Genomic DNA, 12382 nt, shown 5'->3' with positions numbered 1-12382 from the left:
TTATTATCTCGTGGTTAATTGTCTGTTATTATTACTGATGTTGTTAGCGGTACAGGGTTTTTTGTAATGGCAGGTGTGCCACAGGGACCTATACTTGGTCCTCTTCTTTTTAATTTTATAAAGACCTTTTCATGTAGTGTTTTTTCAATGAAGTGATGTATGTATTTGGTGTTAAAGTGAATACATACACGAAGTCTGGCGGCGTGGCGGGGTCGGCCCACTCGGCCGGGGGACTGCCGGAGCCGGCGCTGGGCAGCGAGTCCAGCGAGTCCGGGGTCGCCGAGCGGGACCGCGGCTCGCTGCCACTCGAGTTCTGAAACAACGAGGCAGAAGAGTTAGTCAGCTTATATAGAGAATAAAACTGAATGTATTTATGCCCAAGGTTATTCTGAGAATAATAAAAGTGGCACGTGAGCAAGGGTATATTAGAAATTACAATTGATAATAATGATATTAATTAGACAAATATGTCCCTGATTAAAATACCTTAAACCGCTGGAGGCAAATTAGATTTCAAAGCAAAGTCTTACAAAGAAAAATCTAGCAATATGGAGTGTAATAAATACACCTTATTATTTCCACTAACATTAAAGCTAATAACATTAATTTGCTCTTCGTAATTTACGTTGTTGAGTTGGTACTTCCATCAGGTAGCTATAATATATTTAATTGTGAACAAGCATAGGTTAAGTGTCAAAGAAGTCAATGTATTACAACCAAGGTATATCTAATGTCTCAAGGAACTCTGTCATTATGTTCAATAACCACTTTACTAGAAAGCGGAAACGACAAGTTATGAAGAAATGCCTAATGATTAACATTAACACCCGTGTATTTTAATGTTACAACTTGTTTAATCGTGCTAATAGCGGAAACATCTTGAGCATTAATTGTCACCAGTTTTTAAAGGAGTTTATCACCTACCTATGCTCCTGATGAACTAACTAGGTACTTACATTAGTTATTAAAAATTTCTTGCTGTCAGCTCGATATAAGAATGTACAATGCTCCGAAATAATTTAAAGAAGGACATTTATACCTATCTTAATTAGGTAACTAACATAAAATTAAACTTTTAGTTGTATTTTCTGTCATAAAACGCTGGCACAATCTGGTATCCGTGTTTAAAACCTCACCTTTGTTTTACCAATCTAGGAAGCCATTAAACAGGGCTTTAGAGCTGTTGAGTACCACTTATTATTAATCACCATGAATATGATAATTCTTCAACATAAACCATGGTTAATAAACGAAGTATTCCTATTGTATTAAACTGAGCAAGAAAGCGCGCGAGGTTGTTTGGAAATGTTTCCTGTTGGGAAAGTCTTTCGCCTGATTTCCTTATTTCTGAGTTGCGGCGTAGCAGACCACAGAATCATTCTTGTGCAATTTAATTACGCAATGTAATTAATACGATCACAGATTAGATAAACGCTTTTACTTATCGTATTCTGTTTGTTTACATTTGCACTGCAATGCTTTGTTTAATTAGGTTGTTTTAATCGGTAGATAGGTAGGTAGGAAAGAGGCCACCGATTAGATTTCATAATTTCTGTTCACCTAACACACCTACTCTTTCCTGATACTAGCTTATATCCAACTAATAAATAAGGAAAGTGTTTAAAAACTGATAAGTGACGATAAGGCCGTTTAGTTATTTACTCTAACTTAGCGAACTAGTTAATTCTAAATCAGGCTTAAATGACTTTCATATAAGCTCAAGAAGTTAATCAACGGAAATCGGAACAACCAACCATCTTACTTCGCCTATTCCGTTTCCCTTACTAGGCTTTTTGTAAAAAACCTGAAACCTGTAGTACTCCCTACTAGGCAAGTGCGGAAGTGGACCGGTGCGTGTTTCAATCCGGTATTCTAGCGATCGACAACTAGGTATGTCAGTAAGGTGCTGCCGACCGGTTCTAGGCTGTGTCCACGAGATTATAGGCTTCATTGGCCGATACTGATGTGGAATTAAGTAGTACCCGAGGCTTAACCTTGACTTTGAATATGATTATACCCTGTATGAATTCATAATGTCAATAGACATTATAGACACGCACGGAAGGGTCTTGGGATGATCAAGTGCTAAGTTATACAAAATTGTTGATGGTCTTTAGTAACATATTATGGTAGGTAAGGTATAACCTAGAGAGGCACATGGTGAGGTAGATTTGAAATGGTCTTACTTACGTATCCAAAACTTATGTTTCTCTAACTTTCCCTGTCCAAGAACTAAATTTTAACAGTAACAATGGTCGTTTTTGGAGTAGACACACTCACATGAGTCGGCAGATAGGTAAGTACCTAACTAAGTACTAGGTCAGTAGATAAATATCATATTTACGTTTAAAATAGAGGTGTGTCTGTTTGTTAGGTCTTGCGTAATCGTGTGATACGACATAAGAACTAGGTATTATTGTTAATGGCAAGTAAACAAACTGTAAACTGTTTATATGAGTACAGTATTATTGGGTAAAATTGCATTGAAACTTTTTTATAAAATTATATAATGTAAATCTATATTTTGTAACATGTGATTTAAGGCAATAAATAAATGAAATGAAAAAATTATGTTGACAGGAAATCAGGCAGGTAGGTACTGGGTAGGTATATTTACTACGCAGTAGCAACCTTGGCATCCATGAAAGAATCATAACAATTTTATTATTATCTATTTATTATTTATAACTATGCATGAAGTTGTGTGTAATTGGTTTGGCACGCTATTCTGATCGATATTAAATTGATACGATTATTTGATCATGTATTTTAGTTACCCTTTACCCTATGTAACTTTAAGTGTAGATCTATAAGTTTTGTTTATTATTAATTACTCAACAAAAACATGTACGGTCAGGTGCAGAGAAACCTGACCCCCCTCTCATAGTAACAATGCTTCTGAGAAGGGTCAGGTCTTTCTGCCCTTTACTGTACTTACTAACTTTTAAATATAGGTACTTATTAACAATTACCATTTTAATCACATAATTATAGACTTCGATAAATTTATAGCTAAAAATGTTAACAATTACAGATTAGTTAAAGGATTCTCAATTAAGCCACAGATAAAGGCAGATCGCTGCGTGTTTTTGTAATAAAGCATATTCTCACGCGAACTCGCTTCCCTATTAGTTTATCCATTAATAGATCACGAATTCGAAGTGGATCATCGTGTTTGTTGAGTTTGAACAACGGATGCTGTGGCTGACTAAAACGTACCTACTTCTATATGTGAAATCTATGATCTAACCTTGGGGATTCTCTTAACTACAGATACCTATAATATTTATTAAGACAATGTTTAAAATATTATTTCAAAGGTTTTCGAATTGGGAGGTATGAAATGAATATAGGTTGTAGTGTATAATGAACCGTTTTTAAATAAGTATCTAAAGTCCTATAAACGAAACGAAGTTAAACGAAAATAGCTCATTGAAAACTGTTGATAGGATGTCAGGACTAGATTTTTTTAAAACTAATAATGAATTGAAGAACTATGTCTAGATAAAAGCGTAATTTAAAAAAGTGTAAGAAGATAATTAAAGATCGCATTTAAAATGAGTACCTACCTACTTTAGTTAATATTTTGTTAAACTAAACCCATTTTAAGCTAAAAATCGTTACATTGAAACTCACATAAATATATTCTGCCATATACGCTTTTAGCATAGCCAACCCTTTACAGTTAATCATTTTCTTCTTCTTGAGAGTGCAGTTCACCATCTCGATGTTCACTGGCACAGACGGAGACACTTGTAAAAATCCAAACAACCGTCCGAAAACCAAAACTTGTTCACTGCAAGTCCAGCGCAGCACTGCATCAAAACACTAGGTTCAGTTTAGAAATTTTTGCCGGACGAGCTGAATTACGCGCATCCATTTACAAACACGCAATTTCAAGTGTCCGTTTTGAATAAAAACCACCACTTGTAAGAAACATTGCATCATTTCGGAACGCAGCCATATCTATTTCGTAATTCGAATAGTGTTTAAAATTCGTTTCAGATTTATTTTTTACAGTCTGATAATTTTTCACTTTTCGTTTCCTCCACTGGTAATTAACAACAAAATCTGTTGTTTTGTTCCTTTATTTGAATATCGTTATGTTCGTTACGTCCATTGGTGTAACGGTGGTCAGGTAAACTGGTTGAAACGGTAGTAAACCTTAATTGCATCTTTATCTAATGACTTGGTCGATGTTCTTATCATGACCCTAATTCATGCCAGCGATGGCTGCACATTAATAAATAGTCAGTATTTCAAACTATTTTAATGGGTTCTTGGTTTATTTTTTCTAAAGCTAAAGGAAATCGTCGACAAGAATTCTTTAAATGCGCCATCAGAGTCAGAAATTGTTGTAGGTAAAAGGTTTAGTTTTTATTAGTGTTAGTTAATTACAGGAGAATGTTCGCTGATGTGTAGCTCTCACTAGTTGAGGCAATTAATCGGAGACTGCCAATACTCCTTCGATAAATCCATCTACACTCGAGATAATTGCAGCAGTTATCGATTTTCACTTTCGATCCTTTCCGAATCTTTCCGGGTTTAGAACTGAGTAATTTCTACATGCTAATTTATTTTATATCAATTCATTGAGTTAGCTTAAACTTGGCTCCAAATCCAAAGGGATCAACTTACGAGTTACGGTTTTCTACCTGATACCCATCGCGTCCACCTGACGTGACCACAAGCTGTCTCCACTGACCCACTGTATCAGAAGTCACAACATCGCGCTCCGAAATATCAATTTCTCCGTCAGATACAGTTTCGGCTGAGGACCGAGGCTGACCACTAATGGGAGCCATTGAGCCACAACGTTTTGTTACACTTGTGACCGCAAGACCACCGTGTGGGGCACCGGGGGCACTCTAGCAATGGAAAGCGAAGGTTCGGAGCTCTGCTACGCTTACCACAACTCTTTCTCCTAGCTTGAAACGTACCCATGCTATCTCCCATAGGTTTTTGTAAAGTTAGAGCAACCCTCCAACACTTCTCATTGATTACCACACTCTCTCTTTGATTGTTGATCGTTGCGTCTTTAGAAGAGAACATTCTTATGTTGAGGAAAATTATGGTCATCTGTTACGTCTTATACACATACAGAAACGCCGGCGAAAAGTGCAAGCATTTATTATTATTATATTAACCGGTATTACTGGTGCAAGTTATACAAATCCATGTGTCTTTTGGTCTCACTGAGATCAAAGACTTGATTAAAATAACTGTCGCGGAAAAATATTCGAGATAACATCAAGGTACCGTTGAAAGCAAATAACACATTCGTAATTAAAATAAAACCACCAAAGAAACTAACAAGCCACAAAAATACGATACGAGAAAGAATGACAGGCAAGCATTAATAGGCAACAAAGCAGAAGTAATTGCTTCAGACAATACCGTGTCAAGTTTAGAAATAACAACTCAACTTGTCTACGTTTTTATCTAAGAAGAAAGTAGAAGAACTGGCTATAGTGTTGTAGTGGACGCCTCAAGGCAGGCGCCTGGGTATGACTGACAGATGTTAAACGCAGTTTAAGCCTAGACTTTCTACTGGGCACTGAGGCATATGTGATAAAGTGACGAAGATGGCTAGAAAAAATACTATGTTTAGTTATTTGACAGCAATAAATGAATGGTACTTTATTTTAACGAACGGGTGGACAGTCGGAAAGTAAGATTGAGAAGTAATTTCTATATTATTGTTATGCCGGATGATGAAGGTATCATAACCTTGGCATGGCGAGCTATCAAACAATGAAGGATTTGAAGTGAAAAACAGACTGTAGGTATATAAAATGTTAATATTACTTGTTACATTAAATTTTAAAAGGTTACAAATTAATTAGTGATTGTACAGCATAACGATGTTTATAACAATTAACCTATTTTAGAGCAATTATCCTTTTACCGTCATTTAACTTTCAATATTTTTTGCGATGCCTTGAAAAATATAAGTACCTACCCACATTTTATTTCACACTCACCTTCTTTTTTGTAAAGAATGGCAGAATAGAGTTATACCTACTGCTACATCTGCATTTCTAAGGTTTTTAGTAGGACTTAACTAAGACTTATCAGTCGGTAGCAATAAACATAATGGTAATGATTAGGTAGGAAGACTAGGAAGGGGAAAAAGTGCATGGTAGCTTTTTTTTTACCTTTTTTAGCGTGTCGACTAATGATGAAGAATTACTGGACTTAGGGTTAGGATGCTTACATAGAGAATAGGGTTCCCTGTATCTACCTGTACCGGTAACCTGATTATGTAAAACCGCTCACTCACGACGGAGCATTTCCCGGATTTTTAAATGTCATGAGCGCTTTCGCATAATCAGGTTACCGGTATAGGTATGCACCGGTAGCCTGATTCTCTATGTAAGCATCCTAACCCTCAGTCTCCAGTATTCTTATCATTAGTCGACGCGCTAAAAAAGTAAAAAAGTCTACCATGCACTTTTTCCCCTTCCTAGTCTTCCTACTTTCCTACCTGATCATTACCATATGTTTATTGCTACCGACTGATAAGTCTTAGTTAAGTCCTACTAAAGACCTTATAAAACCAGATGTAGCAGTAGGTACAACTCTATAACCCTTAGTCTCCATGTCAACTCACCTCCAGATCCCGGAACACGTCCCTGATGTCGGGCTTGCGCGCGCGGCTGGCGGCGCGCTTGCGGCGCACGGTGCGGTTGAGCCTGCGCACGCGCCGCCGCACCGCCGCCGCCTGCTCGCGCGGCAGCACGCGGACTGCTTCGCCCAGCTCCGCTTCTGTCACCTGGGCCGGGGGATAGTCGGGGTTAGGTAACTCTTAGTGTGTTGTACTTGGTAGTGGCTGGATGAGGAAGGCCGAGGACCGATTGTTGTGGTGCTCCTTGGGAGAGGCCTATGTCCAGCAGTGAATGATTATTGTCTGATGATGATAGTGTGTTGTTGAGAGACAGCAGAGATGGATACCTACTTAAGTTTGTCACGGTGGTGTGGCAAAAGAAAAGCTTTATTCTTCTGTAGGTGATAAACACTAGACTTGGGCTTAGTTTGTAAGTTAAACTAGTTATCGCTGCTTAGTTAATGTTCAATGGTGGTAACAAAACAGGTTCTTACTGTGATGATTAGAGACAGGAGAGATGGATACTTGGGTTTGTCACCGTGGATGGAAAAGGAGTAAGGTAACCTATCGTGTAAACGGAAACGCCGCTTTATTCATTATGTCGCTCGCTATAAGTAGAGTAATCGGCTATAGATAGCAGGGTTATTTGATCCAGAGGGTTAATTTCAAAAAATAAATGAGTAAAAATATGAATGGATATCTCACCTCTAGCCCCACTTGGAAGGGCGCGGCCAGCGAGCCCAGGCCGGCCGCCTGCAGCCATTCTGTCTCTAACTCGCCTTCTGCGGACAAACAGAGGAACAACTTAGTCATGATTTAGGCGTGACTTTTTTTTGCCCACCTTATAAAGATTGGTCGACAGCCGAGGGGTTAGTAGGTACCAGCAGTGTGGGTGGAGAGGAAGGGTTAGTGGAAGATCACCAGAGTTTGTGGCGGTTTGCTCACGACTCCGTCTCTGCAGCTACCGAGAGAGGCTAAACTACAAGGAAAATTTAGAGCATTGCTGAAAATCAAGCTCTGACGATTCAAACAACATTAAATTGATCTTAGGCCAACAGCCAACCTAATATGTTTGGAACTGGTTGAACTATTATTATCCTTAGGTACAATATAGGTAATGGAAATAAATTACCTATTAATAGTGTACTTATTTCCCTGATAAAATTCCAACCTTATATACAATGTACAATACATAGACCTTATATACATTACAGATGCCTTACGGGTCCGCTAACAAATAACTATTTTGGCGTAGATTGTTAACTCTAACAGTAGAGTTTTAGATAGTAAAAATTATTACGTGTGTTAAGTTTTTGGTAGTTAATAGAACCTAATGAATGGTCTCATAACTGCTACACAGTTTTTAGTAAAATATACATGTAAATGTGAAAAATTGTAATTGAAACCCAAGATAACCGATAGATCGGCTACAGACATCAAGTCAATTAGCAATTGTTCAAACAAAATTAACGTGTTTATTGTCACAGATGGCGCCAACGTGTCACTTTGAATGAAATTAAAAGAAAATTAGCTTAACGATTATTGTTATTAGGTATTTTTAATTTATAATCTTTAGCATATTTTAGTTTAATTGGGAAAATGTAGAGATTCTTACAACACAAATTTTAATTTGACCACTGACTGAATGAAAAGACTGAAATTGAATGAATCGACGCAAGTTATATAATTATTCGTATTCTTTTAATGAAGCTGAAGTGCCTTCATGATCTGCTTAGCTGGCATAATGTTATTATCATAAAAAGATAAACCGATTCAATGTTATTTTAGGAGGAGGGTGCCAATAAAAACACTTCACTGACGTAGGTGGGTTTCCTCCGCGCTGAAGAGTTAAAATAGATGCGTTTGTTCAAAACAAAAATATTGTCGGAGTATTTTATCCGGCACGCTTTTGAACCACGCGACTTTTTATAAAAATAAACAGAAACATCTCAGAGTGAGTAATGTGTTAGAAAATCAAAACAACTAAAATTATCAATGAAAAGGAAGCGGGGTAGGTAGTTAGGTACGTAGTAGTTTTTATAAACTAAGCATTTTTTGTAGCCTCTATAAGTACGTTTCAGTGAATTTAAAAATAAACAAAAATAGGAAGTTAAGCTGAAGTTAAACAAAAAACTTATCAGGGTATGGATAAGTAAGAACAGTAATGAGCTCTCGTGTTTTAGCAAAACGGATAAAGAGCGGGCGATACACGATCAACGAATCGTTTTACCCTTCGATTACACAGCACATAGTAAGTACCTACCTATTAGTATAATCTTCGGATACATCTTGTATTCAATTAACCGCCAGAATCTTCCGCGTTTTTTGTGCTTCATAATCTGATTGTTCAAAATGTTCGAATACTTTTTGCTACGCTAACTTACAGAGCTAAAAACTGTTTTTTATCTAATGCTTTGCTGCTAATAGTTACACTTAACTATAACTATACCGGGTATGTAGGTACTTATCTACACTGTTTTTCCAATTTGTTGGTTAAAAGTAAAAGAGGGTGCGTTCATATTTATCTACGAAGTTGCGTGGCGACAGGATGCGTTCAATTTACATGCACGGCGCCGGCGGGTTCGCTCTAAATATAGCGATGCGTTTCTGACTCAACTTTTAACTGTATGCGGCTTGAACTTTAACTAAATAGTCGGGAGCCGTTTTCCTGCTCATGGAATAATTTTGTGAAATGAATATAGTCGTACTGTGCCGAGGATATGATAGAGACTAAGTGGACGGAAATAACTACAATTAATAAGCTTAAATTGGCTGAAAGAAATAAAAACTATCACACCGGAAGGTTTTCAGTAGGCCCATAAATAAAAAGTAGGTAAGTACCTTAAACAAATAAGTGGAAGTGGCTATGAGTGCGATGGTATGAGTGGGAAGTTCTAATTTTCAATCTTAATTACTTTACAGAAGCACTCAAACACCTCCGGTTTGGTACCTATTTAATTAGAGCTCCATTATGTCTTCTCTTTTTTTACAGGACAATTACGGCTATTGCTCTTAAGTTATTTTCCTAACTTAACTTCACTTAATTACAATATGCTGACAAAGAAATCTGAAAACGGTAATATTTAAGAAAAGGAACATCCTAAAATACACTCGGAACGACATCCCGGAAGCCACGGCATTTTGTATTCGGCATATGACATGGTGTTGGTGACAAATAAACAAACTACCTACACATTATTTCAGACATAGATGTATCGCTTAGAAAGAGTGAGAAAATCTTCGTTAAGTAAACAGGCGATTCGAATCGATTGAGGTACAGATAAGTAAATAAATCCTACATAAAGTTATGTAGATAGGTGACAATCAACAAAACATATCGGTTTCCATTCCCAATTAATCAATTTGATCCCAGATTGACTGAAGATGAAGTGAAACAAGTTTTTCACTCGTAGGCGCGTATGATATCTTACTTTATTCCTAGCCTTTTCCTTTGTTACTTAAGTTATATAGAAACAAAAAAGCCATTAAGTACGAACAACTGCATATTTGAAACTCCAAACACTAACATTTATCAAAGCGCTGAATACAGAATATTATTAGTCACATCACAGACCAAAACAACTCAACACGTCTCAAAACTTACCGAAGTTTTCAATAACATACTTGGCGTGGTACCGGCACACACACAACACACCCATAACACACATTTGTTTAATTAAAAAAACACATTTCCTGAAAAAATATGTGTTTTTATTTGTTTAAAACTGAAATCTTAAGTGGAACCAAGTATGAAGGTACTCTTCCACCGCGTAGACGCGTATTAGTTTTTTTTTCAAACATAAATCCTACGTGGCTTTTTGACAGCATTGTGACATTTATGAAACATTCGTTCAATTACAAAGTTTGAATTAAGAACAGAGAACGCGCGGGCGGCAGCGGCCGAGGCACCGCACTGCACCGCGTATGCGCACGATTCCATCAATATATTTATAGAATCAATTTAATTAAAGTTTATTTACAGAGCAACATTTCTGACTGATTTATAGATATTTTACATCGGTATTGAAAGCTATGCCGGTATTGGTAAAACTCTAGAACGGAAAAAAATATACCTACATAATATACGCTGCATGAGTTAAAAGTCCAACTATATAGGTAGGTTTAAAATACTAAATAATAATAAGTGATAACTACTCAGATTGATAATTATTGTAGACTCTACATCAATAATCTCTGCAATGTGGAGCAGTTCTAATATGTTGTTGCGAGGACTTGTTGCCTTTCGTTTACTTATAATAATACTAGCTGTTAAATAGTTTTCCCGTGGGAATTCCGGGATAAAAAGTAGCCTATGTTTTTTCTCAGGGTCTAGACCGTATGTATACCAAATTTCATTCAAATCCGTTCAGTAGTTTTGGCGTGAAAGAGTAACACAGTTACTTTCGCATTTATAATATTAGTAAGGGTTATGTATTATATGCGAACTCCAGGTCCCGCCTTATTAAGCACTAGCTGTTCCCGCGCGCTTCGCTTCGCCTTAAAAAGTTTTCCCGTGGGAATTCCGGGATAAAAAGTAGCCTATGTTTTTCCCAGGGTCTATACCGTATGTATACCAAATTTCATTCAAATCCGTTCAGTAGTTTTGGCGTGAAAGAGTAACAGACAGACAGATAGACAGACACCGTTACTTTCGCATTTATAATATTAGTAAGGAGTAAGGATAATAATAATAACCAAAAAACCGGGGTAACCAGGATTAAAGAGATTCTAGGATCCATTAAATATCTAACAAAATAATTAAGAAAAAAAATACCTTCATATAATATGTTTACAAATAATTATGTCGACACAACTGTCTAGACGCTTTATATTTGGAGACTCACTGAGACAAGTCACTGAACGAAGTGTATTTTTGCATCATCCAGAGTTGCTGCATTGTATCATCATAACATCATCAAAGTAACATATCTCTTTAAAAATCAAAAGCTTAATTTATAAATCATTAATTTCACCTAATTGAACACTACATAACAATTTCTTTTAACTACCTACTTACTTATATCTCCATAGATTTTATGATAAATGAGTATAGGTACACTTGGACACAAAAAACTGTACTCACCCCTGTTAATAAATTCTGGCAGCAAGAGATCTCTTAATCCATAATTTATCAACACTACCATTATTGGATAACCACTATTACACGTATAAGTATATAAAATAAATAAATAACAACACACTACACTGCACTGCACAGTTAGGACCAAACTAACATCTTTCCAAGTAAAATTAAAATTTCGCTGATGAGTTGGTAAACATAAATTAAGATAACAAAATTTTACAAGCTAATGAGTTCCCAAGTCCCTTTCTTTAAATCGTAAACTGATATTTAAATATCAAAGCATGGCAATCTGGCAGTTTCTATTGGCTTAGCATTTTTAAAAACCGTTAAGATTTTATGAATGGCCAGTAAGTATGAATTACTTTTGTCTTTAACTATATAGATATTATAGTTAAAGACAGGGTAATAGGATTTGATTTTATTGTTCGCCCGGGCCAGATAGCTTCTATAATATTTAATATCCCGTTAGTGACAAGCTTGACCAAACTTTCTTTACTATACAACGTATACCTACTACATAATATTAAACACACCATGTGTTAAAAAAATCATGAATGACTGGGAAAAAGATCGTGTTTTCTAGTGTATTATTCTCTCTCTGCTTATATAAATATGTTTTGAATATAGGTAGGTATTGTATGCCATGTTTATTATACAAATGGTTAGGTTTATCTACTTTGCATTATATTCAA

General features: G+C 36.3%; 1 protein-coding gene across 3 annotated transcripts in view; it reads right to left on the bottom strand.

Moving 5' to 3' along the window:
* LOC105386815 (rho GTPase-activating protein conundrum) overlaps positions 1-12382 on the bottom strand; it is a 64801-nt gene that overhangs the window by 6958 nt on the left and 45461 nt on the right. For 2 of the 3 annotated variants that reach the window (XM_048633052.1, XM_048633053.1), the window contains 3 exons: positions 7313-7389; positions 6614-6775; positions 189-313 (listed from right to left, as the gene is read on the bottom strand). In XM_048633052.1, coding sequence (XP_048489009.1) covers positions 189-313; positions 6614-6775; positions 7313-7389 — 364 coding nt within the window. Of the gene's footprint in view, positions 1-188; positions 314-6613; positions 6776-7312; positions 7390-10211; positions 10282-12382 lie in introns of those variants that run through there. The other variant, XM_048633054.1, reaches the window with a different exon arrangement.

Source organism: Plutella xylostella, chromosome 5, assembly GCF_932276165.1.
Source record: "Plutella xylostella chromosome 5, ilPluXylo3.1, whole genome shotgun sequence".
Lineage (NCBI taxonomy): Eukaryota > Metazoa > Arthropoda > Insecta > Lepidoptera > Plutellidae > Plutella > Plutella xylostella.
The sequence above is the reverse complement of the archived record's forward strand: the minus strand, read 5'-3'. Positions and strand labels throughout refer to the sequence as shown.